The sequence below is a fragment of the Acomys russatus genome, chromosome 32 (genome assembly GCF_903995435.1).
Source record: "Acomys russatus chromosome 32, mAcoRus1.1, whole genome shotgun sequence".
Taxonomy (NCBI): domain Eukaryota; kingdom Metazoa; phylum Chordata; class Mammalia; order Rodentia; family Muridae; genus Acomys; species Acomys russatus.
In genome coordinates this window covers 44,602,905-44,629,427 of record NC_067168.1, presented here as the reverse complement: position 1 = coordinate 44,629,427, position 26,523 = coordinate 44,602,905, and the positions used below count along the sequence as shown (strand labels likewise).

Here is a 26,523-nt window from a genome sequence, read left to right as displayed (position 1 = left end):
ATTATATATTTTAAACAAAGTCTTATTCTGTAGCCCAGACTGGCCTTGAACTTGCATGTACCCACTTGCACCATCACATGGGTATATGGATGCTCTTTGAGGAGGAGGAGTTTTGAAGTTCATTGACCGGCTTTGAGAACCCGGAAGGTGATGATGGGGTGGCCTCACGAAGACTCACCTTCTGATTGGCTGCAGAATAGCCACCGGTTTTTTTTATTCTTTGGAGTCCAGAGCTCAGGCAAACCGGTGAGACCCACCTCCGAGATGCATCGGCTGCAGGTAGTGCTGGGCCACTTGGCTGGCCGGCCCGAGTCCAGTTCCGCTCTACAAGCCGCTCCCTGCGCCGCTGGCTTCCCGCAGGCCTCGGCCTCCGACGTGGTGGTGGTGCATGGACGGCGCACCCCCATCGGCCGCGCGGGCCGCGGCGGCTTCAAGGTGAGGCTCCTCCTGCGGGCGAGGGGCGCAGAAGGCAGCCAGCGCGGGTGGGATCCTGTTCTTTGGGGTCCGGGGACCGCAGAGTCCCCGCGTGAGGATGCGGGAGCTGGGCTCACCGCTGATGCGCCTCGTCCTGCAGGACACCACCCCGGATGAGCTTCTGTCGGCCGTGTTGACCGCGGTTCTCCAGGACGTGGACCTCAGGCCTGAGCAGCTGGGAGACATCTCCGTGGGTGAGCTCACCTGCTGGGCCAGCACTGGGCCCTCCCCGCCCTTCTCCTTCCCGGGATCCTTCTCCCACACTACAGACCTGCGTGCCCTTGCTGAGGGACGGGAAGGACTCTGGACCACAGAAGTCTTGTACGAGACTGCTAACAGCCTGTCTCAAGCCTAGACCCTTGGGCGCCCCCTCGAGGCACACCAGCCAACTGGGTGGAGGTGGGAAGCCGGAGTACCAGGTGGTGGTAGCTGCTCTAAAGCCCAAATGTTTCTGGACACTCCGGGAGGTGGGAGAGCAGAGATCCCTACCTACGCGGACATCCTTTCCCGGGTTACAGATGCAGACGGGCTCACCCCGCTCTGCTCTAACCCCTGCTTTCCCTGAACTAGAGCCATGTAGTGTAGGGCATGGTTTTGTCCAGAGGTACCAGCCTGTTCCTCACCCCCGACCCCCTCTGCATTGACGCAGGGATCGGAGGAGGACACTTGGGGAGGTGACAGTTGCAGACTCACTTCCCTCAGCTTTCAGGCTTTGCACTGTGTGCCTCTTACCTTAGAGACTCAAGCAAGCGGGCCCCGCCCAACTTGTGCCGACTTAAAGGAGCTCGCCCTACTTAGCCTGCTGGTGGCGCTCCAGCACAGGGCTGGAGGACGACAGGCTGTTGGGTAGCTGACTCCCAGACTCTATCCTCCACAGCCTCATGCGAACCTCTCTCTCTAGAGGCTGTAGTTCCTGGAGAGATCTGGAACGTCTCCTTTCTGGGGCATGTTTTACCTTAGGCCTCAAAGGACACCACCTGGCACTGAGTAAGGGCTCTCTTCTGCCCACAGGCAATGTGCTTCAGCCAGGGGCCGGAGCCGTCGTGGCACGCGTGGCCCAGTTCCTGAGGTAATCCCTCTGGCTCCAGCTTTGATTGTCCACCGTGACTGGGGCGGGGGGGGGGGGGGGGGGGGGGGGGGGGGAGGGCTGGCACGGGGTATGCATCTGCGTGTGGTGGAAGGTCAGGTTGAAAGACGATATTGAGGCAGCTAGAGTGTGCTGAACTCTGCTCTGTAACCTTTCCCCTATTTGATGGGGTGTGTGTCACTGGGCCCATGGCCAGAGCACCCAGGGCTTGGGGACTGGGTCAGGGCCTCTCTGTGGCCTAACTTTCAGGCAAAGCTGTCTTACCACATATCCTTTAGAGGCAATGATCACATTGCCACGCCGAGCCGTGTCTGCTTGCACTCTTTTTGTTTTGTTTTGTTTTCCGAAACAGGGTTTCTCTGTGTAATTTTGGCCGTCCTAGACTCGCTTTGTAGACCAGGCTGGCCTCGAACTCACAGAGATCCGCCTGCCTCTGCATCCCGAGTGCTGAGATTAAAGGCGTGTGCCACCACGCCCGGCCCTGCTTGCACTCTTGGTTGAACATCTGGGACGTGCAGGCTCTTGCAGTCAGCAGCAGCTTGGGGTTGAGTTGACACCTTAATGGGGGGGGCACAGGAGCCCAGGGGGAGGCCGGATATTCTTGGCTTTCATTACTGGGGAAGCAATGGTTCATTCACTCCTATGTGGAGACTGAGGACGCCCTTCCCCCAGTCCTTCCTGCTGTGTGGGTTGGAAGTCATAGCAACACCGGCCACTGACAGAACAGGAAAAAAAAAACAGAAAACCAACCAACAAACAGCAGAATCTCTGGGAACTTAGCCTGATCTTCAGGGTCTCCCCGTCTCTCTCCAGGTTAACTGGACTCTCATCTCCAGCCGGCTTCCTCCAGTTGGCTGTATGGGGCTGACTGCCTGCTTCTATCACTCCTCTGCCCCTTCGTCCCCACAGAGGGCTGTCTTTGTCGGCTTCACCTGTCCCCGCTGAACCCTGCCCAACTGTACTCTCCTCATCCTTTGTGCTTAGCTTCCTCAAACCCTCGGGGTTCAAACGAGTGCCCCCCCCTGACCCCCGCCATGTTCTTCCTGTGCTGTGGCCGCCCCACACGTCATCTTTCTCTGTATTTATGAGGCACAGTGCTGTCCGCTTCACAGAGTCTCTGGGGTGAGACCTCAGGCTCAGAGGCTATTTAGGGGAAACGTGGTGAATTTGGTAAAGAGTGGTCACCAGACATGAGGGCACCTAGGAGAAATTCCACAGCATGGGGAGCCACCCACTCTCCTCAGGGCCCCTTCAGGACCTGGCTTAGAGCTCCAGTTCAGGGCCTCGCCGGTCTTCCTGCACACCAGCACCATCCTATCTCCTGGGGTTCTCAGTGTGTCAGGCAAGGGCCTGGGATGGTCCCGGGGCTTTACCGTGTTGGCCAAGGCCTGCATGCTACCTTGCAAGGCAGCTCCAACAATAACTTAGTGGCTGAACGCAGGGAGCCCCAGAGCAAGGGGTAGAGGAATGAACATGCCAAGTTGGGGGGGGGGTCACCCCACGGGGCTGAAAACTAGACCCGTTGGTGGGAATGAATGGTGGCCCAATGTTGGAACGCTACTGCTGTGCCGAAGCCTAGCAGCAGTCTCACGCTCGTCCTCAGAGGACCACAGAAATGACTGGTTCTCGTGGCTGAGTCTTCATGGCAGCGGAAGGAGGCTGCTGGTGGCCCCACAACAGGTCCCTACTGTCTGTATTGGGAACCGTGGGATAGCTGAGCATGTGCTTGGAGAGGCTGGGTAGAAAGTAACTGTGGAGACAGGTCTGTGCAGACGCCACTCCCACTCTTACGGGGCTGCTCCGGTGGGGGCGGGGCTGCCCGTTCTCCTCACCTGTGCACACATTGCTGGGGCTCTCGTGGGCCCCGCTTTCCGTGAGATTGTGGCATGTTCAGGGCCGGCTGCCATCTCTACTTCTGTTTCAGTGGCATTCCAGAGACGGTACCATTGTCTACGGTCAACAGACAGTGCTCGTCGGGGCTGCAGGCAGTGGCCAACATCGCTGGTAAGTTGTGACTGCCGGGTGCCCGTGAGCATGCCCTGATCTTGATCTCAGTTCTTTTCTTGTTTTATTTTGTTTTGTTGTTTTGAGACAAGGTTTCTCTGTTTGGCCCTGGTTGTCCTGGAACTTGATCTGTAGACCAGGCTGGCCTTGAAATCAGAGATCCACCTGCCTCTGTCTCCTGAGTGCTGGGACTAAAGGCGTGCGCCACCACTACCAGGCTTTGACTTTGGTCCCTGACCCTCACGACCCTAGGCAGGAGGAGTGGAGGAACACCCATTGTCACACTCCCCAGCATTTTTGGGTGCTCCCAGGTCTTCTGTGAGGCGTTGTTGACCGCACCCCGAGAGCAGGGAGGGAGTGGGCTGTGCTGCTGCAGGGAAGGGCTGCCCTGGCCAACGATGGTTATGAAGTGCTGCTTTTGTTGCAGGTGGCATCAGAAATGGGTCTTATGACATTGGCATGGCCTGTGGGTAAGACCGCCTTCCTGCCAGACCTTATTAACCAATGCAATAATCAAACTAATTTTAGTCTGTTTGGCTATAATTCTCCCCGACCGCCTGGCAGCTGCCTGGGCTGGGCTCCCACAAATGCAGCCTAGGAGTGGTTGAAGCTCTGAGTGTAGTGGCCTCCTTCCATTCTTGCGAATCTGGTTGTCACGATGGAAATCTGAGCCACATGGGCTTCCGTTGCACTGGCTGATTTCCCATGCTCCTGAGAGAAGTGCCAGAGTGGGTTCGCTGAAGTCAGCGACATTTCCTCACTATGTAATGTTCATCTCCCTAGGCTGTAAGCTTGTCTGCCACCCAGTACCAAGGGAGAAATGCCAGCTGGCTACACTGTGCTCTGATCTCTGGTGATCTGCTCACTGTCCCCTTCACTCAGACTGCACCTTTGTTTCTGCCTCTGAGTCAAAGGCAGAAGCCTTTGTTAAGCCTGATAGTGTCTCCAGGAAAGAGCAGAACACTGGGGCCTCCTGCATGGAAGGCAGCCTAGGAGAGTTTTGGAAGACGGTCTTGGCAGGTTTTGGAGCTAGCAGCTATGCCTGGAAGATACCTACGTCACGGACTGATCATCCCCTAGCTTTAAGATTTGCAGCTGGCTCAGGATTGAACTGTAGGACCAGATTGTCTATTTGGGCTTCGTGCTGGTGACAACGACCAGCTCATATCCTCATCTGCAAACGGAGACACCCTCCTCAGCTCTGTGATGCAGTAGCTGACTCTGTGGGGCACATGTCACTCAGTCACACAGTTTGACAGGGTCTCATGCTTAAGCAGAATTCAAGTGCCTGGCCAGGTCTATATCCTGGCCGAAGCAGGAACATTTTAAGGCTCACTTAAGCTATGGAGCAACTCTGGGGCTGAGGCAGTTTAGCAAGGTCCTGTCTCAAAATGAAATCAGTTCCTTCTAAGGCCAAGAGATGCAGCTTAGCAGTACAGTGCTTATTCACCACAAATTCAACCCTTCCAAAAGATCAAAGGGTTCACGTTACGCCAAAGTGGGAGATGACTTAGCAGAGGCCTCTGGCAGTCATGTGGACTCGTGACTGTCTCCCCAGCAATGTCTGACTTCTCTGCACTGACCACCGGTCTTTTTCTCAGCCATCCCAACCTACGCAGACTAGGTCTTTCTTTAATATAGGCTTAGTGCTCACCGGTTCCCCTGCCTCCCACAGACTTGGGGATACTGTAGGCTAGACTGCACTGCATTGGAGGGCAACTGGAGGGCCACCCTTGGGGCTCCCTGCTAGAGCTAGAGCTTGCTCCTTTTCCTCAGGGTGGAGTCCATGACCCTGTCCCAGAGAGGGAACTCTGGGAATATTTCTTTGCGTCTGCTGGAGAACGAAAAGGCCAGAGACTGTCTGATTCCTATGGGGTGAGTGTCTACAGAAAGCTTCCCCCCCCCCCCCGCCACCCCCACCGTCTCTCTGAATTTTCTCCTTTGTGGCTGGCAGTGCCAAGCCCTGAACCTACCCCCTACCCCCATCCTTCATCCTTGGAGTGTTAGGCTCAGCAGGATCGAGGTATGGGATTGCCACTACCTTCCCTGAGCTGCCCAGTCTCAAGGAGGATGGTGGCGGATGCCCCCCGCTCCCCCCACTGCAAAGCCCCAGTTGGAGACCTGGAGCATTGAAAAGGATTGGGGGGGCACTGAAATTCTGAACATGTCTGGGGAGGACTCGAGACTGTGAAATGCAGTGTACAATATCTGCTCCATCTCTCCAGGGCTTTAGCCTTGCAACCATGTCTCTGAGCTCAAGGGTGTCCAAGGGCTAGGGATTCTGGGATACTGGCCACACGAGAACTCAAGGTGACCTGGCTTGGTCCGTAGCCTGTGTTTCCAAGAGTAGCCTGGAAGCCATTGGAGAAACTGCAGCCAGAGTGTGCCCCCAGCATCCCTCCTGCCCTCGTGTTATGGACTGAGGCAGCTCCCCGGGGACAGTTCCCTTTGTAGGTCCCACATTCACGCTGCTCTGCCCTGCAAGAGGGTGTCTTTGAACTGCGAGTCTTTGAGCATCCATCATGTGGTTGCTCAGTATCCACGATGAGCCAGGAGTCCCTGGGGTGTGGACTGGAAGCTCTGTCTCAGACCTGGATGCCCGGAGCTGCACACACAGGCCTTCAGTGTGGCCCTGGCCCTCAGGCCAGCAGACCAACGACCTCCTGCTTTCCTGTCTCTGCGCTAGGATAACCTCGGAGAACGTGGCTGAGCGGTTTGGCATTTCACGGCAGAAGCAGGATGCCTTCGCGCTGGCATCCCAGCAGAAGTGAGTGCGGGTGGGGTGGGCTATTGATGCCAGGGCTGACATGATGGTACAAAGGTGCTGACTAGCCTCATGCCTCTAGCTGGGAGGTGGAAAGGCTCAGCATCATTGTCAGGTGTGTCTTCCCAGGGCTAACTTCACTCCATTTTGTGTCCTCTTCCTACCTGATCCTCAGCCTCTCCCCAACTCTGCTCCTTGAGGCATAAGGACTAGGACCCTATTCTGCCCAGATATTGGTGCCCATTGGTGATCTTTAAGGCTGGATTTGGGGCCAGTGATGCTAAGACCTAGTCCTCCCAGCACAGGAGGCAGACCTGGGCCAGGAGCCGTGACCTGAGGCTGCCATTCAAGAAAACCAGAGCCTCAGGCCTGTGGGGAGCAGAAGGGCAAGTTGGCCACTTAGGCCATGTATCGAGAACAGCAAAGGAAGGGATAAAACCTGAGCCAGGCAGCCTCACCTTTTAGAGTTGGTCAGCAGTGTGTGTGTGCGCGCGCGCTTGTGTGTGTGTGTTCCCTGGAAGCTGGGCGTCCCTGCCCACGGGAATGTCTACTTCTGTTTTGCACATGGATACAAAGGGTCACCCTACACATGCCTCATGTACCAACTGCATGTGAACAAGAACATACATCCAGGAGGTGCATCTCACTTTTAAATTTGAGATGGGGAGCAGGTGAAATTGTACCTTTAGCAGCCGAGCATGAGATGTGAAGAATCCAGCACAAATATTCCCAAGGGCCCAGCCTCATTGTGGAAGAGACCACTGAGCAGGCTTAGTGGCCAGTGACTCAGGAGAGCCAAATGCAGTAGCACCTCTGAACATCCTGGGTTGAGCACCAACAAGATGTGAAAATCGGGAGTCAGCGATGAAGAGTCTAGGAAAGTTTTGGGCACCCCCTTCCCCTCCCAGAGGAAGGCAGTGTCCTGAGGAACTGTTGGCATCCATCACAGCTCCATCAGGGGATGAGCAGTGGTTGCACAGCCTGGGGCTGTGTGTCTTCCTGAGTTGGCCAAGGCCAGGGAGTGGCAGGAAGGGATCCCAGATGTGCCTGTGTCTTACTGTCCCGTGGTGCTGGCAGGGCAGCGAGAGCCCAGAGCCGGGGAAGTTTCCGTGCTGAGATCGTGCCCGTGACAACCACCGTCCTTGACGACCAGGGCAACAAGAAAACCATCACCGTGACCCAGGATGAGGGTGTCCGTCCCAGCACCTCCATGGAGGGCCTGGCTAAGCTGAAGCCTGCCTTCAAGGATGGAGGCTCTACCACGGCTGGTGAGCGTGGGCCGGGACTAGGGCTGACCGAGGTGACCTGTTCCACCCTGGAGCTGACCGGGACCCCTGGGAAGGTGATGGTGGGGGGCTGGCTCTCCTCAGCTAGGCCTGATGCCTCCTTTTCCCACCCTCCCTTCCCTAGGGAACTCCAGTCAGGTAAGCGATGGAGCAGCTGCCGTCCTGCTGGCCCGGAGGTCCAAAGCTGAAGAATTGGGCCTCCCCATCCTTGGGATTCTGAGGTCCTATGCCGTGGTCGGTGTCCCCCCTGACATCATGGGCATCGGACCTGCCTATGCCATCCCTGCGGCCTTGCAGAAAGCAGGTGAGGCGGCTCCTTCTCACCCTGGGCTTGGATCCCTCAATACCTGTACCTGAGACTTGGGTGCTGGGCTTGACCCTGTGGGTGCTGTGGGTGAGGCAGGCTAGCGCCCCACACCCAAGGGCCTCCTACCCTACAGCTGGGACTCACTCACTTGTCCCTAGAATACAAACACTAGACTCTTGGGGTCTGTAGTTAGGATGGGGTCCTGGGGAGGCCCAAAGTCCAGCCCAGTGGTCATTGTCAGCTCTGGTCTGTCCCTCACCCGCAGGACTGACTGTGAACGACATAGATGTCTTTGAGATCAATGAGGCCTTTGCCAGCCAGGTGAGTCTGTGTCTCGGTGTTGCCCAGGTGGATGAGTGATGCCCTGTGGGACGAGAGAGTCAGGGGTGCAGGGTGGGCCGAGACTCCGCCTACTGCTCTGTCTCCTTCAAGGCCCTCTACTGTGTGGAGAAGCTGGGGATTCCCGCCGAGAAGGTGAACCCCCTGGGGGGTGCGATAGCCCTGGGCCACCCCCTGGGCTGCACTGGAGCAAGGCAGGTTGTCACACTTCTCAATGAGCTGAAGCGCCGTGGGAAACGGTAAGGCTGCTCCTCGTGGGGTGCTGTGGGGGTGTCTGAGCTGAGGTGTCTGATAGCTGGGCCTTGGGGAGGCGAGCGTGCGCGCGCGCGCGCGCGCGTGTGTGCGCGCGCGCACACACACACACACACACACACACACACACACACACACACACACACACAGGTGGTCTGAACTGGGAATGTGGAGATGAGACCTGTATTCTGGAAGCCTTGCTTTAAAAACAGCATAAAATGGGCTGGAGAGATGGCTCAGAGGTTCAGAGCACTGCCTGCTCATCCAGAGGTCCTGAGTTCAATTCCCAGCAACCACATGGTGGCTTACAACCATCTATAATGAGATCTGGTGCCCTCTTCTGGCCTGCAGGTGTATATGCAGGCAGAATACTGTATACATAATAAATAAATCTTAAAAAAAAAACAAAAAAAAAAAAAACAACAGCATAAAAATAGCTTAAAACAAAAGAACCCTAGGCATAATGGTGCATGCCTTTAATGCCAGCACCCAGGGATGCAGAGGCAGGTAGATCACTGAGAGTTCGAGGCCGGCCTTGTCTACATAGTGAGTTCTGGGACAGCTAGAGTGAGACCCTGTCTTAAAAGAAAAAGAAAAAGAAAGACAAGGAGAGTGTCTGCCCCTGAGTGTGTCTGGCTGGGGCTCTCTTGCCTCTGTGTCTACAGCCCTTGTTGCTGCAGCTCTGCCTGGTGGGGACGCGGGTTGGGGTCTGGCTCTGCCCAGCCAATGCAGATTCTCTTCCCCAGGGCTTATGGAGTGGTATCCATGTGCATCGGGACTGGGATGGGAGCCGCTGCTGTCTTTGAGTACCCTGGGAACTGAAGCCCTGGCTGCGGGCACTACCCAGAGAGTCCTACCGTGGTGACCAGAGGGACGCTACAGAAGCCACCTGCGTGGGACACTCGGCACTGGAGGGGCGGATCGTGGCATTTTAACTCAGAAGATGTAATACAATACAGGGACAAGTGAGCGCTGGGCCGTCCAACCCAGTCCTCTCAACTGAACCAAAGTCAATGCAGGTCACTCTTGACCATGGGACCATATGTATTTCTGTAGGACAGTGGCCTCATGAATGACGGGCATAACAGACATAGTAAATGTGTGTTCTCTGACTTGGGTAGCAGTCATTTCCCCCAGACTTTGCTTTATTGGACTCTGTGGACCATCACTGTAGAGACTGTCATAGGCTCTCTGGTGGTGGCCTGTGCTTGTTAGCCCTGAGACCTGTCGTGCAGGTCTTGGCTGACGTCATTCCTTAAAAGGAGATCCCTCATTCTACAAGCTGCTTCGGCCCCATAGCCTGTGTCTCAGCTCAGCAGCCCTGCCCCTCAACCCTGAGCCAGACACACGCCCCGGAGCCTCAGAACTGCTGAGTTTTAACATATCTCTCATCAAAAGAGCCTTGGCCTCGCAGCCTCAGGGTGCAGGGCGTCTCACCCAGAGTACCTTCCACCACCACCGTGGACTCGTACAGCAGGCCGCTCCTGCGGAACGGGTGGGTGAGGTTAGATAGTACCGGCCGGTGCCCAGGCCCCACAGGCCGAGCCCCGGAGACAGGAGGCAGCTCTCACCTAGGATTGAAGGAGACCTGAAGGGGAATGGAGGTTGGGGGTGCATTGATGGGTCGGGCCTCCAGCATCCCACTGCCTGGGGAGACCCCAAAGGCATGATCTTCCCTGGCTGGTTCCTCCTGTCCTGCACCAAGAAGAAAGGGGGCTGTGTATGGGCGGGGCTGTGTATGGGCGGGGCTGTGTATGGGCGGGGCTGTTGCCTGTGTTGTTCTCCCAGACCAGACCAACCTCTTGGGTGCATCACTGGTCATGCCAGCAACCCAGGGCAGGGCAACCAGGAACTCAAGAAGTGTCGGGTTGCCATGAGCCCTAGGGAGCCAGTCTATTTGGAGAGGACCCAGCAGTCTTTCCTAGGGGTCTTGCTAGTCCCATCGAGGGACAGCGGCATATGGGAGGGCCCAACGTACCCATCAGCACTGTCCAGTAGCTCAGACAGCTGCTGAGGTTCATCAGGTAGACCTCCTGGGTGTGCTGCTGGTTCACAAAACAGGTCCCAAAGTCCAACCAGCTGGCGGAGAGCTGCAGAGATGGCACAGCCACGACAGCCCGCAGGGGCACCTCCTAGGAGCCCAAGTCAGTGACTCAGTGAAGCACGAAACAACCTTGCCCACTGGGGGTGTTCTGAACTGGGGTCCTGGGGCACAGGGATCTCCACCTCACCCGAGTACTGATATTTCTGAACAGAACTGGGGGTGAGGGACAGGGGCTTGGCACTGCCACCAAAGCCAGAGGGGCAGGTGGAATCCCTGCAGAGTGACACTCTCCACTTCTCTGCCTGCCTCCTACCTATGGAGCTGTGTCCTGTTCCCAGTCAGCAGGTCAGTCAGCCATCTGACCTCCTTCACCCTCCTTGTCTTCTAGGGGGTCCAAGACACCCCCCAACTTATTAGACCCTGAAACCAAGTGGCCAGAGGCCCTTCAGAAGTCCATGAAGTCAGGCACTGCTATGGTTAACTTCTCCTTGGCCCCAGCTGCCTCCCAGGATCCTGGCTGCAGGGCTCTACTACCCTACTCTGCTGCTGGTCTCTCTGGCACCTCACAGGGTTATCCTTCAGCTCCTTGCCTGCATCCACAGCCCTCTGACTCCCTTGGTGCCACACTGGCCTGTGTGTGACCTGGCCAATGGCACTCATTCTAGCACTCAAAGCCCTGCAGGAGCCAAGCCATGTGCCTCACAGCATGGTCCCCACCAAGGAGGCCACATCCTAGGCCTCTCTGTAGTTTCCATTTTCCCTCGATTAAACAGGAGACAGGCTTCACCTGTCATCTCTTCCAGGGAGCACCATGGATTTCTCCCTCCAGCCCCTCACCCTTGGGGCAGGGTGCTGTCTTTCTTCCTGAGACGTAGGCGGGTGGGGTGGGGTGGGGTGGGGTGGGGTGGTGGTGATGGTGGTAGCATGGGTAGGGGCAGGTTAGAACATGCCTGAATGGTCTGGTTGGTGAAGCCCAGGAGCAGATTCTGTGTAAACACCATCGTTTTCTCTCCATTCTTACTCTGCTGGATGTCCACTCCAGGTAGGATCTGGTCATCTGGAAGCTTCTGGTAGGACAGCAGTTCCAGGGAGAGTAAGAAGGATACGTCCACCTAAGTAGACGAGACACGGCATCACCTGAAGGCGGGTGACCTGCTTCATCTGAAGCTCTCCTGCCTCCTTCACTCCCCCCCCCCCCACAACCTCCCACCCTCCTCGACAGCTCCTGTTCCTCCAGCCAGGTCTGATCAGCCTCTAGCTTATATGGCTGTGCCCCCCCACCCCCCCCCCAATGCCCCAGCTGCCTAGCACACAGCTCAGCAGTGCCCCCACGTGGAGCATTTGGTCCCCAATGCCTCCACACACCCACTGTGTGCACAGCATCCTTGCCGCCGCCTTCCTTGTCCCCCAAGGAGTCTACCAGAGGGAACACGGTAAGGAAACTGCCCCTCTCTCACTGAAGATGACTTGGGCTGAGGTTGGACTGTTTTTATCCTGAGGCCACGGAAGGGCCTGTTAGGATCTGAAATGGGACATCCAAGGCAGCATTTCCTTTCACAGTGCCTCTCGCTACTGTGGGGAGTTGGGCTGTGGAAGGACGAGACGGCTGAGAACAGCAGACAGGAGACCTAAATAGAGTGAGCAAGCCTTGGGCTCCTGGCCCTCAAGACAGCTCTGTGGTAGCTCATCAGAGTCAGCTGGAGTGTTGCCCCACACGCACTGAATCCTGATTTTCACGTGGCAAGGAGGTGGGAAGGGGGTCTGAGAGCTTGTGCTTGTTGCGAGAGTTCTAAAGGTTGGTGTTTCCAGACTTGGAAGCCATTGTCTAGGGCCAAGACAAGGAGCACGGGCAGAGCTACAGGTCAGAGGTCACCCTTGGGGCTTGGTTGGTTATCAGGATTGGAGCTCCGGCTGGTGGGAGTGTTTGCAGTGGTAAAATGCTACCGCGTAGAGAAGGGGCCGCACAGGGCGGGATGTGGTGATGGTGAGTTCAGTTGTATGGGTTGTGTTTCTGTCTAGAGCTTAAAAAGTTCAGGTCAGGAGCCAGATGCTCAGGTACCATCTGCCTATGACCACAGAGGAAGGTCCAAGGCCACTGTGTGATGGTCATTTTGCTTCCCTTTCTGAGAGTGTTTGGTTCTCCCCTGAGCCTCCTGGGGAGCTCTAGTAAAAGAACCCTCCCATCCCCTTAGCTCTCCTCGTGGGGAGTCCAGGCGGAGTGGTCGAGAGAGGGCTCTGTGCCATCTCCCACAGCTCTGGCTCTGGCTCCCCAACCTCCGCAAGTGAGGCATGGGGAAGTCCCTCCAGACAACAGGTGGCAGGCCCTCACTGCACAGACAGACAAAGATATGCCTACAAGCCTGTGGCTACTCAGTGGGACCCTGGAGGAGGTAGACCAGATGACCCAAGATGTGCAGAGTAAGGCAGGCAGTCAGCAGCAACTGCAAAACTCATCAACAGAAGGGGTGAGGGTCTGCAGGGAGGGGAGAAGGAGGGCCTTGCAAGGCCGGAGGGGAGGTGGGAGAGGGAGGGTCTGCAGCTTTGTAGATCTTGACAAGCCTGTGCTTACCCAGGGAGCCGCTATTCAAAGGGCTGTGCACATGCCCTAGTTTTGCAAGGCCTGAGTCCTATCCCCATTTCAGGTACCCCTAAACCCAAGGAGGCAGACATTCATGGTTACTGTCAAGGTCCTGGCATCCCCCAGGACAACCCCACCTTTAAAAATCCAGGCTCTGTGTTCTGCGTGGCTTACATTTATGGCAATCCAACTGTGAGTGGCCCCAAGCCAGGGCATTAAACCTTGAGCCAAATGGCACATGAGAAGGGAGGGTCATGGTGTAAAGCAGAAGTGCTCATGGGACATACACTGCGGAGTCTGGATGTGCTTATGGGATGCATGTGGCCATTTGCAGTAGGTCTGTCTGTGTGGAACCTGTGCAAAGGGACTATGTATGTTGAAAGGGACATGCTTGGGGCGGGAGGCACACAACCTGTGATTGTCCATTTACCTGATGCCTAGATGTGAACGGTGTGTGTGTGTGTGTGTGTGTGACCTGTAGAAGTGGGGAGGGAAGTGGTCCACCCTTGCACTGACCAGCATGTTCTCCTGTGGGCGGAGCATCAGCTGCTGGCCCGTGGAGGCTAGCTCCTCTTCACACTGCTGCTGAGGGGCTCCACCTTGAGAAACGAAGAAAGGCCTGGAGACCAGGACCCGGAAGTAGTGCAGAATCTCCCTGGTGTTGATCAGTTTCAGATGACGGGTGGTAAGCCAATCACTCAGCACCTGGGGGCCACAGAGGTGCAGGAAAGGGCTGGCATGCCATATCTCTTCCCATTCCTCAGGCCCGTGACTCTGGAAAAGGGACTTAAGACTTGAAAGGCCTGTGCCCCAGAAGAACTCACAGGTACATAGGAGGTCCAAGTCCTTTGACTGGTCAGGGTGACAGCATACTTACCCCATTGCAGGGATTTTTTGGGATGAGGTCGCTGGCCTGGCACCGGAATTCCAAGTAGCCACTGCTGTCCAGTTCAACGTCCAGCCTGCCCAGTGACAGGCACTGTTCTGGCAGGCAGCCAGGGTGTGGGTCCCCTACCGCCCTGTCCCTGCCCCTGCTGTCTCCTCCTCCCTTCTGTTCCTGTCCTTTGGCTCTGAGAACCCCACCAGTGAAGTGAGAAGATGGGGACAGGGGAGGGAGATCCGGCTGACTCACTGCGCGTGTCTCACGTGGCCGTTCAAATCTAGTCTCAGGGGGCCAACGGCAAAGCCCTGAAGACGATGCATTCGACCTGGAACCTCTCTGTCTGTCTGCAGAGCCCAATCCATCAGAGATCACTGGTGGTCCCTGAGCTGAGCAGGCAGTGGGGCTCCCAGGGGAGAGGAGGTAACCATGGTGCCCTCACCCCAGGTGGGAAGGCTCACCTCTTTATCCAAGCTCATGAAGCCCAGGGCATAGCCAGTATACCCCACCTTGTGCATAACATCAAGGCTGAGCACCGTGGGTGTGAAGGAGAGGTACATGGTACTGTTGCCTCCAGCTGGGATGACCTGGCAGGAACACGGTGGCCTCAGCCCGGACCCATGCTCACTGGCAGGCCAGGGCAGTGCCACAACAGAGCACCTGCTGCTGCCCACTCACCATCTGCCTGGGGCTGATATGGTATATGTTGTCGGAGGGCACTCCCTCATGCCCCTGCAGGATGACTGAGATGATCTGCTCTTCAGCCCTGGTGCCATCACTGCAGCTGCCCTGTTGCCAAGGAGACCCTGCAGTTCATGTGGGCTCAGCTGACCGGGGCCTCATCTCACCACACCCTGTACTCCTGCTCACCGATGAGGTGGCAGCATAGCTAGACAGTGACATGTTAGAGAGACTTGGGGACCCTGGTGAGCTGGCCTCAGAGGTCTCGGGGCACACGAGCTCATTCCCAGCTTGATCCCTCAGTGGGAAGGGTGGTCCATAAAACACGAGCAGCTCCAGCAGCTGGTCCTCCTTTTCTTCTGGGATGTAGGTCTCCCAGTCTAGGCGGATGTCTGGAATAGTGATGGAGGATAAAGGAAGGGGGGTGGTCTCCTTCTGGTCCCCACCTCCTTACCCACCCACATTCATGGTGGAGGAGACATCAGTGTTTTTCTTATGATGCCACAGGTTTAGAAAAAAGTTCTTGGGGACGGGAAGATGACTCAGTTGGTCACTTATTGGCTGTGGGTGCTGGTTAGTTTTTGTCAACCTGTCCCAAACCAGAGTTGCTTAGCAAGAGGGGACCTCAGTTGAGAAATCACTTCCATCAGTCTATCCTGTGAGCATGTCTAGGGGACATTTTCTTGAGGAATGATTGATGTGGGAGGGCCCATCCCACTATGAGCAAGGTCACCCCTGGGCAGGTGGTCCTGGGTTGTGTAAGCACAAGCTAAGTAAGCCAAGAGGATCAAGGCGGTAAGCAGCATCCCTCCACAGTCTCTGCCTCGGTTCCTGCCTCTAGGTTCCTGCCTCAACTTTCTGTCCTGCCTTCCGTGATAATGGGCTGTATGCCAAATACACCCTTTCTTCCCCAAGTTGATTTTTTTTTTCATGGTGTTTTGTCACAGCAACAGAAAGTAAACTAGGACCCTGTGTACACATGAGGACTTGAGTCTGAACCACAGAGCTACATGAAAGGCTGAGTGTGGCAACACACACCTGTAATCCCAGCTCTGAGGAGGCAGGGACAGGCTGACCCCTGGGGGTTTCTGACCAGCCAATCTAGGCTACCTGCTGAGTCCTGGGACAATGAAAGGCCTGTTTCAACAAGCAAGGTAGATGGCACCTAAGGAACAACACCTAAGGCTCTCTTCTGGCTCCTACATGCGTGGGCACACTCATGAGAGCATGCCTGAACACACACACACACACACACACACACACACACACACACACACACAGTAGTTCTTCACAGGCTTATGTCACCTCAAGCTCTCATCATCACATGACCGTTGTTCATGTCCAAATCCCCGCACCTAGGCCTTCCTTGCTTCTCACAGCTTCCAGTCCCATTGGTTCGCCTCAGACAGGTTGGCTTCCCGTTGTACCCAAGAGGCAGAGCTAAACTCTGGATGAACCAAACGGCATCATCCCTCCGGATAGCACTGGGTAAGTCCTCCAAGTTGAGAAGAGTGTATGCCATTTCTCCCCAAACCTGGGCTGCCACCCTGTCCTCTTTCCTGAGCACACCAAAGCTCAGCTGCACCTGCTCTCCTCTGACACCTCCCTGTGGCGGCCTCCCTTCATCTGCCAGACTCGCACCTGTCTGCAATACTGCTCCCACCTAGCAGTGACTCAACAAGTGCAGTGCCCCCTCTGCCCCTGCCTGCCCATGCACTCCACCTGGCTGCTCCCTAGCAGCACTCTGGCTAGTTTAGACTTTTTTTCCATGCAAAAGCTTTCCTCAGCCATGCCACCTCCTCAGCTGTGCCAGGAACCAATTATCCAGTCACCTCCTCATGCCTCAATTAGCACGGAGTTTCTGGATCAAACAGGCAGGCACTGGTCCTCGGCACCAGTCCTGGCACCGGCTCTGGCACTGGGGAATGCATCGGAATACACCCAAGGCTCATGATCTTGTCTGTCCTGTGTATTATCTGGTGTCTGCTCCGTCCCAGGGTCACCAATGACCTCCATACCTTGAGTCTGGAGGACTGGGATGGTCTGTAGAGATCTTGAGTGGTGAGGAAGGAAAGAAAACCACTAGGGAGAATGGGAGCCAAAGAGAAGGCCTGGAGAATGGGGGGGGGGGGGGAGGGGAAGGGGTTTGCGACATAGGCCTGTAATCCCGGCTACTTGGGAAGATGAGGCAAGAGGACCCCAAGTTCAAGTCTGCCCTGTGTGAGTTCAAGGGTGGCCTTGGCACCTGGTGAGACCACATTTCTAAATAAAAAGAGAGACTGGCTGGGGAGAAGACCATAGCCAGAGCACTGGTTTAGCATAAGCAACACTGGCAGTTGACCCTTTCAGAATCAACCAACCCAAAAAAAAAAAAAAAAAAAAAAAAAAAAAAAAAAAATCCACAGACAAGGTTGTCTCGGGACTTTCAAAAGCTTAGCCTCTCGATCCGTAACAGGAAAGCGCATACTCCTGAAAATTGTCCTCTGTCCTCCACACTGTCAACGCATGACCCTTCTTCACAGGCACCAATAAATAAATAAATGTAATTTAAAACCAAAAACAAACAAGCAAAAATCACACCAAAGTGTTGGCGAGTCAGTGACACTAAGATAGGCAGGTAGCAATATTTTCACAAGGCAAGGGGAGTCTGGAGAGTGAGAGCGGTGAACTAACTGGATCGATGAGGAACAGCCAGGGGCAGGGACGAGAGAAGGAGCTCGCAAGTGCATCCAACAGAGCAGCTGAAAATACAACACACACAAAAGTGCTGTAAATTCAATGAGGGTCTGATCTCAAGACATGGCAGCAGCGAAGACAAGAATAGTTTCAGAGCTGTGTGGTTCCCACAAGGAACAGACATTCCCAGAGCTCTGCTTCTTGCCTGTGGCCGTGCCTTCCTTAGAACGGGCCGCAGAGTTTAAACCTTTGGCTTCTGAGTCGTCCACTACCCTTCCTTAGATCACCATATGCCCACCACCTCTCTGCTCTACCAGATGCATCCTAAGCTCCCCAACCCCAGCTCCCCAGCACCCCCCAACTCCCTCACCCACCAAAAGAAGCAGAAAGGCTCCCCAGAGGCCCCAGCACCTGTACACTCCCATCAGGATGGAAGGCCAGGGGCGTTAAACCCTTTGGCCTGTTCTCTCAGTATCGCCAGCCCCCTGCGTGGCACCTGATGTGCAGCTCAAATACTGCTGCCTGGAGAAATAAGACAAAGGGCCCTGGAAGTCTCTGCTCCCGGGCACAGTGATCCTGGCGACACATAGTTAAGCAAAGAAAAAGTGCCTCTCGCTCAACCCTGATCTGGCGTAGTCACCTCTCTGCTTTGGTCTGTCTCAGGAGCCACAGGCCACCTGGACGCCCTGTTCATGGCTGTCAGGTCCCTCAAGGCCATCCTGTCTGCCTGACAGACACACCACCGTGACCATGACGCGAGCAACTCACCACAGGGACTGGAGTTATACAGACGGAGTGTTCTGGTGACTGTGTCTCCTCCAGAGATCTGCGTCCCAAACCTGGGGGGAGAGGGCAGACTGAACCGGCCCACTCCTCACAGACTGTTCATCTCAGGCCAGAGAGGCATCAGCCATCTGCCCTTGTCCCAGTATCACCAAGACCCAGGGCTACAAGTGCTAGAGGAAGTCATGGCTCTGACACTGTGCCTGGGGTCATCAGGTGGGCCCTGGCTTAGCTGTGTCAGCCCCAGGGTCTGGTGCTGCCTTGGATCACTCTCTGCCCACCCGCCTGCTCGCCCCAAAGCTCAGAGATGCACAAATGCCCCTCAGGTTTCTCTTCTCCAGGGTGGCCCTGCCCTAGAGCCTTCTTAGAGGTGGCTCAGGTGGGCCCAGGCCAGCTGGAGAACCAGGAGCCGGCACAGACAACCCGGCCTGGCAGCCAGCAGGTCCTTGGGGAAAGAGTCATGGGGGATCAGCGACTAGGGCTGAAGCCGGGTACCTGATGATAGGCTCCTTGGGTAATGGGGCCACACTGTAGCATGTATTCCTCAGGGAGCTGATGGGACAACCCACCACAGCCATGTACACGGGGATGACGATTACTGGCAGGTCTCCCACCTGCAAACACGGCAGCTCTTTGTCAGTGAAAGCACTGCATTTCTTTTGGGCAAAGCTTCCACTTGTTCAGCCGGGCCAGGGTCCCCAGGACTCAGGTCCTGCTGAGCCCAGCCTCACTCACTGCCCAGTTCCCAAGCTAGGCATCCCTTGCCTGGATCACTTCACTCCTAGCTCCTGCTTGCCCGTCCTTCCCCTCGCAACCTGCTGCTTCTACTGATCCACTAGTCTTGGGGGCCTCCAGCCTCTTGCAGCCCCTTTGTTCAGATTTCTGCATCTTTTCATTTGTTAAAAGTTGGGTGTGGGGGGGCGCGCATGGGAGTTGGAGAGATGGCTCAGCAGTTAAAGGTCGCTGACTGCTCTTCCAGAGGACCCAGGGTTCAAATCCAGAACCCGTGCGGCAATTAACAACTGTCTGTAACTCTAAGATCTGACACTCTCACATAGACATGCAAATCACCAGTGCATGTAAATTAAAGGTAAAAAAAAAAAAAAAAAAAAAAAAGGTTGTGTGTGCGCGCATGTGCACGTGTGCACGAGAGTGAGTGGGTGCATGAATAGGCTGCCTACCACCATGCAGAGGGCTGGAGAAAGGCGTGGTGCTGGAGAAGGGCGTGGTGCTGGGCAGCTGGTACAGCCTCTCTCCTGCTTATTGTTCTTCTCAGCTTGCCCTGCACTTCACGGAGATCCAGAAGGTTCTGCCACACAGGAGGACTCTCCTGTCTGAAGCACCTCAGCTTTGGACCCAGAAGCTATGGCAGATGTGAGCAAGCAGTACCTGGCAGGGGCTGTGCTTGGAGAGGCTGCAGGCCACAGCTGGCAGAGAGAGACTAGGAACTGTGTGCCTACACGTGCGCCCTTACCACGCAGAGGAGGTCATCCCAGTACTCGCCCCACATGTTGGCACAGCCTGTGATGTTGATACTCAGCTCCTGGTAGGCTCCCAGCATGCCCTGGGAGATGTGGGGGAAGAAAGCAACTCCTTTCCTGTGAGATAACACGTTCTCCATAAAGTCTGGGGAGTACAGAACAGAGAGTGAGGGCTGAATCCCCAGTTAGCAAAATCTGGCCCTGGTAGAGCCACCACATAGCCTGTATTCAGTCCTGAAGCCAGCTAAGGCTGGCCCTGCTTGGCCATCTTCTTGTACCTCCTATGAGGTCAAGATGTCAAAGCCCAAAGTCGTGTCCTATATGCAGTTCAGGCCCTAGCAGGAGGAAAACTTGGGGGGTTCACTGAGGGGACACACTGAGAGGGAATCTCTGGCCCAGATTTCCCTCCCTGGCAGGTGCTGTCCCACATCCTCAGAAGGCCATGTCGAACCAAACTCTGGCTATGGCTTGGGCCCATCACTTCCCATGTTGGTGGCTCTTACCCAGATGTTCTTTCTTGGCCAAGTGCTCTTGGATGCGCGCTGTCTTTAGCAGGGCAGGGGGCATGTCAGGGCTTCACAGAGATAGAAGATAGTATTGAAACAGTCCATCCTTCCCACACCCTGAGCCACAGCCCACGGCAGAAACAGCCAGACAGGTACTCCATGAGGCTGGACAGGTGCTTGGTGCAGCTGGACAGGTGCTCAGCACAGCTGGACAGGTGCTCAGCACAGCTGGACAGGTACTCAGCATGGCTGGACAGGTGCTCAACACAGCTGGACAAATGCTCAGTATGGCTGGACAGGTGCTCAACACAGCTGGACAAATCCTCAGCACGGCTGGACAGGTGCTCAGCATGGGAAGGTAACCCTGTCTGCTCTGCCCAAGGGACTTGATCAGCAACCACAGGTGCAGGCTACCCGCTGAAGCAGGAATTGCCTCCCAAGAAATACACAGAACGGGCTCTGAGCCAGAGATGCTGTTATCCCAGAGGCAGATCCCAGCTCTGAGGCCCCAGATCTTTAGCACCCTTTTCCACAGGCTCCATTCTCCCAAGCTGCTCCCTGTCTGGCTTCAGGATTTATTGACATGCTGGAGTGGGAGGCTAATGGTTTAGATAGCTCTTCCCCGCCTCACTGTGCCTACAGCCCGCATCCCTGATCCATCCTACAGCCCACACCGGTCGGTCGTCTTAGCGTCCAGGACAATCCCTATTCCTTACCCCTCACCCTGCCCCTGTGCACTCAGTCCCTCCAGCCACCCTAGCATCTCCCTGATCTACCCATCTTCCCTGCCTGGTCTCAGAAGCCCTCCATATCCAAGGCCAAGCTGAGGAGGAGTCAAAGGCCTGGCCTCTCCCACAGGCCAACTTGGGGTCTTCAAGGTGAGCTGTAACAGCCATTCCCTCTGTGTATCTACCTGTGAGCCACAGACCCCCCCACCCCCCAGCGCTCAGCCTGTAACCCTCCAAACCACACAACCACCCAGTGAGGAAAACCCTCTTAACCACACGCACCCTGGGAAATGCCCCAGAAAGACATTGAGACTTACAGACTGGCCTTTTTGTCCAGGCTGTCCTGGGAGCTCCCAAAGTATTCAAATGTGAGGGTAAAAGGGGTCTGTATCGGGGAGCAGTTCGTCAGGATGAGTTGGCGAGTCACGTGGGTCCTCAGTGGCACATTCGAGCCAAAGTCCAAGCGGAGGTCTTCCAGGTGGCCTGGCCACTGCACAGGGCTGGCAGCACTACCTCATGCACAGACACCATGTCACCCACCACTCCTGTTCCCACTCAGAGACACACCCTGGGTGGGATGGGGAAGTAGTCCTGAAACCCCTTGACCCCTTCCTCATTGAGTACCAGACCCCAGATCCAACCTTCTTGCCAATTCACGGTTGCCAGAGGAGTGCTCAGGCCGCGCAAACTGCCCCAGTGGGGTCAGAGTGGCATCGCTGTCCATTTGCTGGGCCTCATACGGGAAAACCCACAGATGAGCCCCTGCCATCTCCTGCCTCACAGTGTGAACACACATGCCACGCAGGGTGGGGCAGAAGGAGTGTTTCTGCAGAGACAGTGGGGCCTGTGACAACTTGGGAGCCTTCTTTCCACTGTGGGCATTTGCTTGGGAGTAAGGGGGACTAGTACCATGGTGCAGCAGCAGGCCCTCTATGTGGCTTCTCCTAGCCTGGACTCACCTTCCATCAGACTCCTCTACGGAGATGGCAATGGTCACTTGCAATCCCAGAGGCTTCCCAGAGATGCCCAGGGCCAGTGGCTTCTCCATGCCAGACACGTGGCAAGGGAGGACCAAATCTGTAAGCTTTTCCTGCAAGAAGTTGATCCACGGGTCAGGTTCAGGGGTGGGGCCTCAGAAGATGGGTCTATGGGTGACTCAGCCCGGAGGCTTTGGCTTCTCTGAGGAAGGGCCTCCAGGACCTGCATGAACCATCCTGGCAGCCCATGGCTATGTGTGTCTCCCCCACATATCTGTATACATCCACAGGCAGGTGTAGTGGCTCATCTTTCTCGCCAGCTTGATGGGACTTAACATTACCATAGAAACAAATGTTTTGGGAAGCCTGTAAAGGACCAGGTTAACTGATGGGAAGGCCCATCCTAAATGTGGGCATACCATCGAGACGGGAGTCTCTCTGTAGAGCAGGCTGGCCTCGAACTCAGAGATCTGCCTGTCTCTGCCCCCTGAGTGCTAGAATTAAAGGTGTGTGCCACCACCACCTGGCCTTTCTTTTTCTTTTAAACATTTTATGCATGTATATATATATATACCATACATACATAATGGCATGTATACCACTGCAGGCATGAGAGTCCTAGACTGAATACAGAGACGCAAGTTGAGCACCAACATCCATCTCTCTCTGCTTCCTGTTTGCAGATGCAGGGTGACCAGCCGCCCCATACACTTGCAGCCCTGGCTCCCCAACTGTGATGCGCTGCCACCTCAGAGAATGAGTAACTAAACCTGCCTTCTCTTCAGCTGTTCTTGTTACAGCAAGGAGACAAGTAACTGATACAGGAGAATTAAAAAAAAAAAAGCCAGGTCTGGAGAGCAGTTCATGTTCTTTGATGGGCAACAGGACGCTGTTCCACGCCAGGCCTGGGTCTATCTGTCCCTCACCCCAGCACCCAGGCTCAGTGGAGTAAGAATGTCCATTGGCCCGTGTGTGCCATCAAGGAGTTGGGAGCTGGAATTGTACGTCTCTGAGAGATGGCTTCTAGCCTCCACGTGCAGTGGCTTGTGTGCACTCACTCTTGCATGCACACGGTCAATGGATGAATACATACACACATACAATATTAAAAGGAAAAATAAAGGCCAGGTGGTGGTGGTGCACACCTTTAATCCCAACACTCAGGAAGTAGAGGCAGGTAGATCTCTGTGAGTTCCAGGCCAACCAGGGCTACACAGAGAAACCCTGTCTCAAAAAACCAAAAACCAAAATGAAAATCAAGAAGGAGGAAAAGGAGGAGGAGGAGGAAGAGGAGACTTCACTTTTTAGGAGAAACCCAGCAACACCCGAAGCCCACTGTGATGGAGTCCCTCTGGGATACTCCAGGAAGAAGCCGAGCCTCTCCTAGGAAGATGTTAGCCACTGCTAGCCTCCCACTGAAACACCCAGAACAGTGTCTGCCTTGGGAAATGGCTTTGCCCTGGGAAAACTGGACAGCTGGGTTGCCTGAGGCCACAGAGTTGCCTAGAGAAGGGTAGAGCTTGAGACAATGTGGTCAGTGGGTCTCAGGGCACATCCGAGCCTCAGAGAGTGGGTCCAGAGTGAAATACAAATACATTAAGCCTTTTGCCTACTCAAGAAGAGCAGGGGTTCTGTTATGACCCCTCTAGTGGAGTCTGGGTGACAAAGGTTACCACGGAACCGAGGTGACAATCCCTACCAAGGGAGAGCTTTCTGGAAACAGGTCAGGTGTTCTTGCCAGGAGTAACTAACTGTAGTCTCCCTCCCTCCCCTTCTTTCTCTCTCTCTCTCTCTCTCTCTCTCTCTCTCTCTCTCTCTCTCTCGCTCTCTCTCTCTCTCTCGCTCTCTCATTATTTGGAAACATCTTGATTGTTTTTTTTTTTAAATGCTTGGAAACAGCCTAAGTGTCCCTCAGTAGAAGAGTGGATAAAGAAACTGTGGTACATATACACTATGGAATACTACTCAGCTATTAAAAACAAGGAATTCCCGAAATTTGTGGATAAATGGATTGAGCTAGAAATGATCATAATGAGTGAGTTAACCCAGAAGCAGAAAGAATCAAATGGTATATACTCACTTATATCTGCATACTAGCCCAAGGGGCATGTCCCACGAAAGCCTTCACTTACCAGGAAACTGGGACAGAGGGGAAGGCATCCTATTGGGACTCTAAATGAGAGACGCATGGGAGAACAGCAAAATAAAAGGATCCAGAGGGTCCTAGAAATCTACAAGTAGAACAATATGATAGGCAGATTTGGGCCCAGGGGTCCCGCTCAAACTAAGGCACCAGCCAAGGACAATACAGGAGGTAAACTTTAAACCCCTTCCCAGATCTAGCCAATGGTCAGAATATTCTCCACAGTTGAGTGGAGAGTGTGATACGACTTTCTCACATACTCTGGTGCCTCACATTTGACCATGTCCCCTGGAGGGGGAGACCTGGTGGCACTCAGAGGAAGGATAGCAAGTAGCCAAGAAGAGACTTGATACCCTATGAGAATATATAGGGGGACGTAATCCCCCTCAGGAACAGTCATAGGGGAGGGGAATAATGGGAAAATGGGGGGGGGGGGAGGAATGGGAGGATACAAGGGATGGGATAAACATTGAGATGTAACAAGAATAAATTAATAAAAAAAAAAAAAAAAAAAAAGAAAGAAACAAAAAAAAAAAAAAAAAAAAAACAAGTAATTAAAAAAGATTTGGAGGGCATGTGCATGTGCGTGGGCATGATCTCCCCAGAGTTCCTCATATCTATAAAAGAAAAGGCACCTTTCCAAAAAAAAAAAAAAAAAAAAATGCTTTTTCTTTCTGTCTTTGTTTTTTATTTTCCTTATCAAAAAACTTTTCAAAATGTAACTGTGTTGCTAGGCGACCCTTGACTTGAAACTGCAGCCAAGGGTCATTCAGTCAAGTTTGCCACTAAGCTCCGTTCCACTTGTTAATAAAAACATGGATAAAAATGAATCATAGTGTGAGTAGAACTCCAGATAGTGACGGATGAGTTAAAAAAAAAAAAAAAAAAAAAAAAAAAAAAAAAAAAAAAAAAAAAAAGCCAAACTGTCTTGACTCACAGATGTTTGACATAATGAGAAAACATTGACCTTTGATAAAGAGAACACATACACTGATTCCAATCTAATGACTTACAAACGATTGTTCATGATCAATGACAACGTAATAACACTACATCCTGTATTTTGATTTGTATAAAAAATAATGTAACCACATATAAACGGCCCCGTTTTAAAATATGTATATAAATCCAGCTTGCTTGTCTCCAAATTACACTCAAAAATCAAACAGCACCTCTGGGTTTGTTTCTGCTTGTCACTCGCCTTATGTTCTACACACCGACACTTCAAAAACTCCCGACACAAAAACCTATACCCGACTAAAACGGTCCGCGACAGGGTTCGGTATGTGGTGTGCCTCCCAGGAGGCACAGGCACCAGTAGTGGCACGGAGTGCTTTCCCAGCCGCTAGGCACCCCCAAACCACCTTACTCACCAGTGTGTGGGCTGTCAACTCCAAGATGACCTGGCGTTCTTCACTGGGGCCCAGGAGGCCACGTTTAGGAGAGATTGTCACTGTGCAGAAGGCTGCTTGAGGCCCCAGTAGCTGGAAGATGCAGGGTGGGCTTATTGTTGTGCGAGGCTCCAGGTGAACTAGGGTTTACATAGAGTGCTAACACAGCAAGCTGGGTGCCTTCTCTCTCCCCAAGCATGGGTGGACCTCACCCCACCAGGGAGTTGCCTGGACCAAGTGGGCACCCCACTGTGATAGACAGCAGAAGGCAGCTGCCTTTGAGGTTTCTCTCATGATGTTCAGAGCAAGCTCCACTGTCAACGACAGGGGCATTGCCATGACTAGGGTCTGAACAGCCTGTGTGGACTAGCTATGGGCTGTGCTGGCTGGGAGGTGATAACTGTGCTCACTAAAGATGGGACCATGAAAAAAAAAAAAAGATGGGACCATGAAAGGCCAGGCAAGATGAACAGCTCCTTAACTAGCCATGGTTTGCTGCAAACTGTGGATGGAGCAACGGGCTTTGGGACAGGAGGGCAAACATTTAGTCTGGAGGGTGGCAATTCATGGGGTGGAGCCCCACACATCTCTGTTGCTAGAAGCTGCAGTTTCTGCCCCTGCAGGCTCAGTCACCTTGCCCCAGTGGAACCGGGTGGGCAGGAGTGTGCCATTAACAAGCATGACGCTTAGCTTTGTGGGCACATCCAGGTAGAGGCTGCTGAACTCCATGTGACTGTTCTGCAAGTAGACGTAAGGCTCCTGCACCTCAGCATACACAGGAAGGTAGCTGGAACACAGGAAATCACGTGGCACACGGATCAGAAAAGGAAAACTATCCCAATTTATAAAATGGCACCAGGATGTCTGTGCTAAAAGACCGGGGATTCTTAGCATAATAAAAACAAATAAACAAAAGTCAAACCAAAACAACAACAAAGCAGCTTGGGGTAGTGGTGCACATTTATAATTCCAGAACCCAGAAGGCAGAGACAGGTGGATCACTGTGAGGTCACAGAGAGCCAGGTATACATGGGGAGTTTCAGGCCAACTGGGGCTACACAGTAAAAGCTGCAAGAAAACCAAAGGCAACGACAAACAAACAAAACTCCTAAAACCAAGTTTGCCACAGCTGCAGCAAAAAG

At 54.3% G+C, this 26,523-nt stretch overlaps 2 protein-coding genes across 2 annotated transcripts in view; one reads left to right on the top strand and one right to left on the bottom strand.

Annotated features, from left to right (window-relative positions):
- The first annotated feature begins 215 nt into the window (after positions 1-215).
- On the top strand, positions 216-9,744 carry LOC127184204 (3-ketoacyl-CoA thiolase B, peroxisomal-like). The gene is made up of 12 exons (XM_051140468.1): positions 216-435; positions 575-668; positions 1,486-1,543; positions 3,486-3,565; positions 3,993-4,035; positions 5,342-5,440; positions 6,252-6,332; positions 7,407-7,597; positions 7,740-7,919; positions 8,188-8,243; positions 8,355-8,500; positions 9,260-9,744. Exons 1-12 carry the CDS (start codon positions 265-267, stop codon positions 9,333-9,335), a joined length of 1,275 nt encoding a protein of 424 aa, XP_050996425.1. The 5' UTR covers positions 216-264; the 3' UTR covers positions 9,336-9,744.
- Positions 9,745-9,859: 115 nt separating this feature from the next.
- The window catches only part of Dlec1 (DLEC1 cilia and flagella associated protein), a 51,314-nt gene continuing 34,650 nt past the window's right edge, over positions 9,860-26,523 (bottom strand). The window contains exons 20-37 of the mRNA XM_051140437.1: positions 26,015-26,168; positions 25,364-25,474; positions 21,830-21,960; positions 21,188-21,379; positions 20,140-20,210; positions 19,630-19,781; positions 18,651-18,769; positions 18,141-18,211; positions 14,869-15,088; positions 14,694-14,793; positions 14,477-14,602; positions 14,268-14,362; positions 14,013-14,097; positions 13,652-13,840; positions 11,508-11,669; positions 10,492-10,645; positions 10,085-10,208; positions 9,860-9,997 (exon numbers count right to left, since the gene is read on the bottom strand). Coding sequence (XP_050996394.1) covers positions 9,874-9,997; positions 10,085-10,208; positions 10,492-10,645; positions 11,508-11,669; positions 13,652-13,840; positions 14,013-14,097; positions 14,268-14,362; positions 14,477-14,602; positions 14,694-14,793; positions 14,869-15,088; positions 18,141-18,211; positions 18,651-18,769; positions 19,630-19,781; positions 20,140-20,210; positions 21,188-21,379; positions 21,830-21,960; positions 25,364-25,474; positions 26,015-26,168 — 2,380 coding nt within the window. The 3' untranslated portion in view covers positions 9,860-9,873. The remainder of the gene's footprint in view (positions 9,998-10,084; positions 10,209-10,491; positions 10,646-11,507; positions 11,670-13,651; positions 13,841-14,012; positions 14,098-14,267; positions 14,363-14,476; positions 14,603-14,693; positions 14,794-14,868; positions 15,089-18,140; positions 18,212-18,650; positions 18,770-19,629; positions 19,782-20,139; positions 20,211-21,187; positions 21,380-21,829; positions 21,961-25,363; positions 25,475-26,014; positions 26,169-26,523) is intronic.

Coding starts and splice junctions, on each gene's coding strand:
- LOC127184204 (XM_051140468.1), top strand. CDS start 265: ATGCATCGGCTGCAGGTAGTGCTGGGCCACTTGGCTGGCCGGCCCGAG. Junction 5,441..6,251: donor GACTGTCTGATTCCTATGGG/GTGAGTGTCTAC, acceptor TCTCTGCGCTAG/GATAACCTCGGAGAACGTGG. Junction 7,598..7,739: donor TGGAGGCTCTACCACGGCTG/GTGAGCGTGGGC, acceptor TCCCTTCCCTAG/GGAACTCCAGTCAGGTAAGC.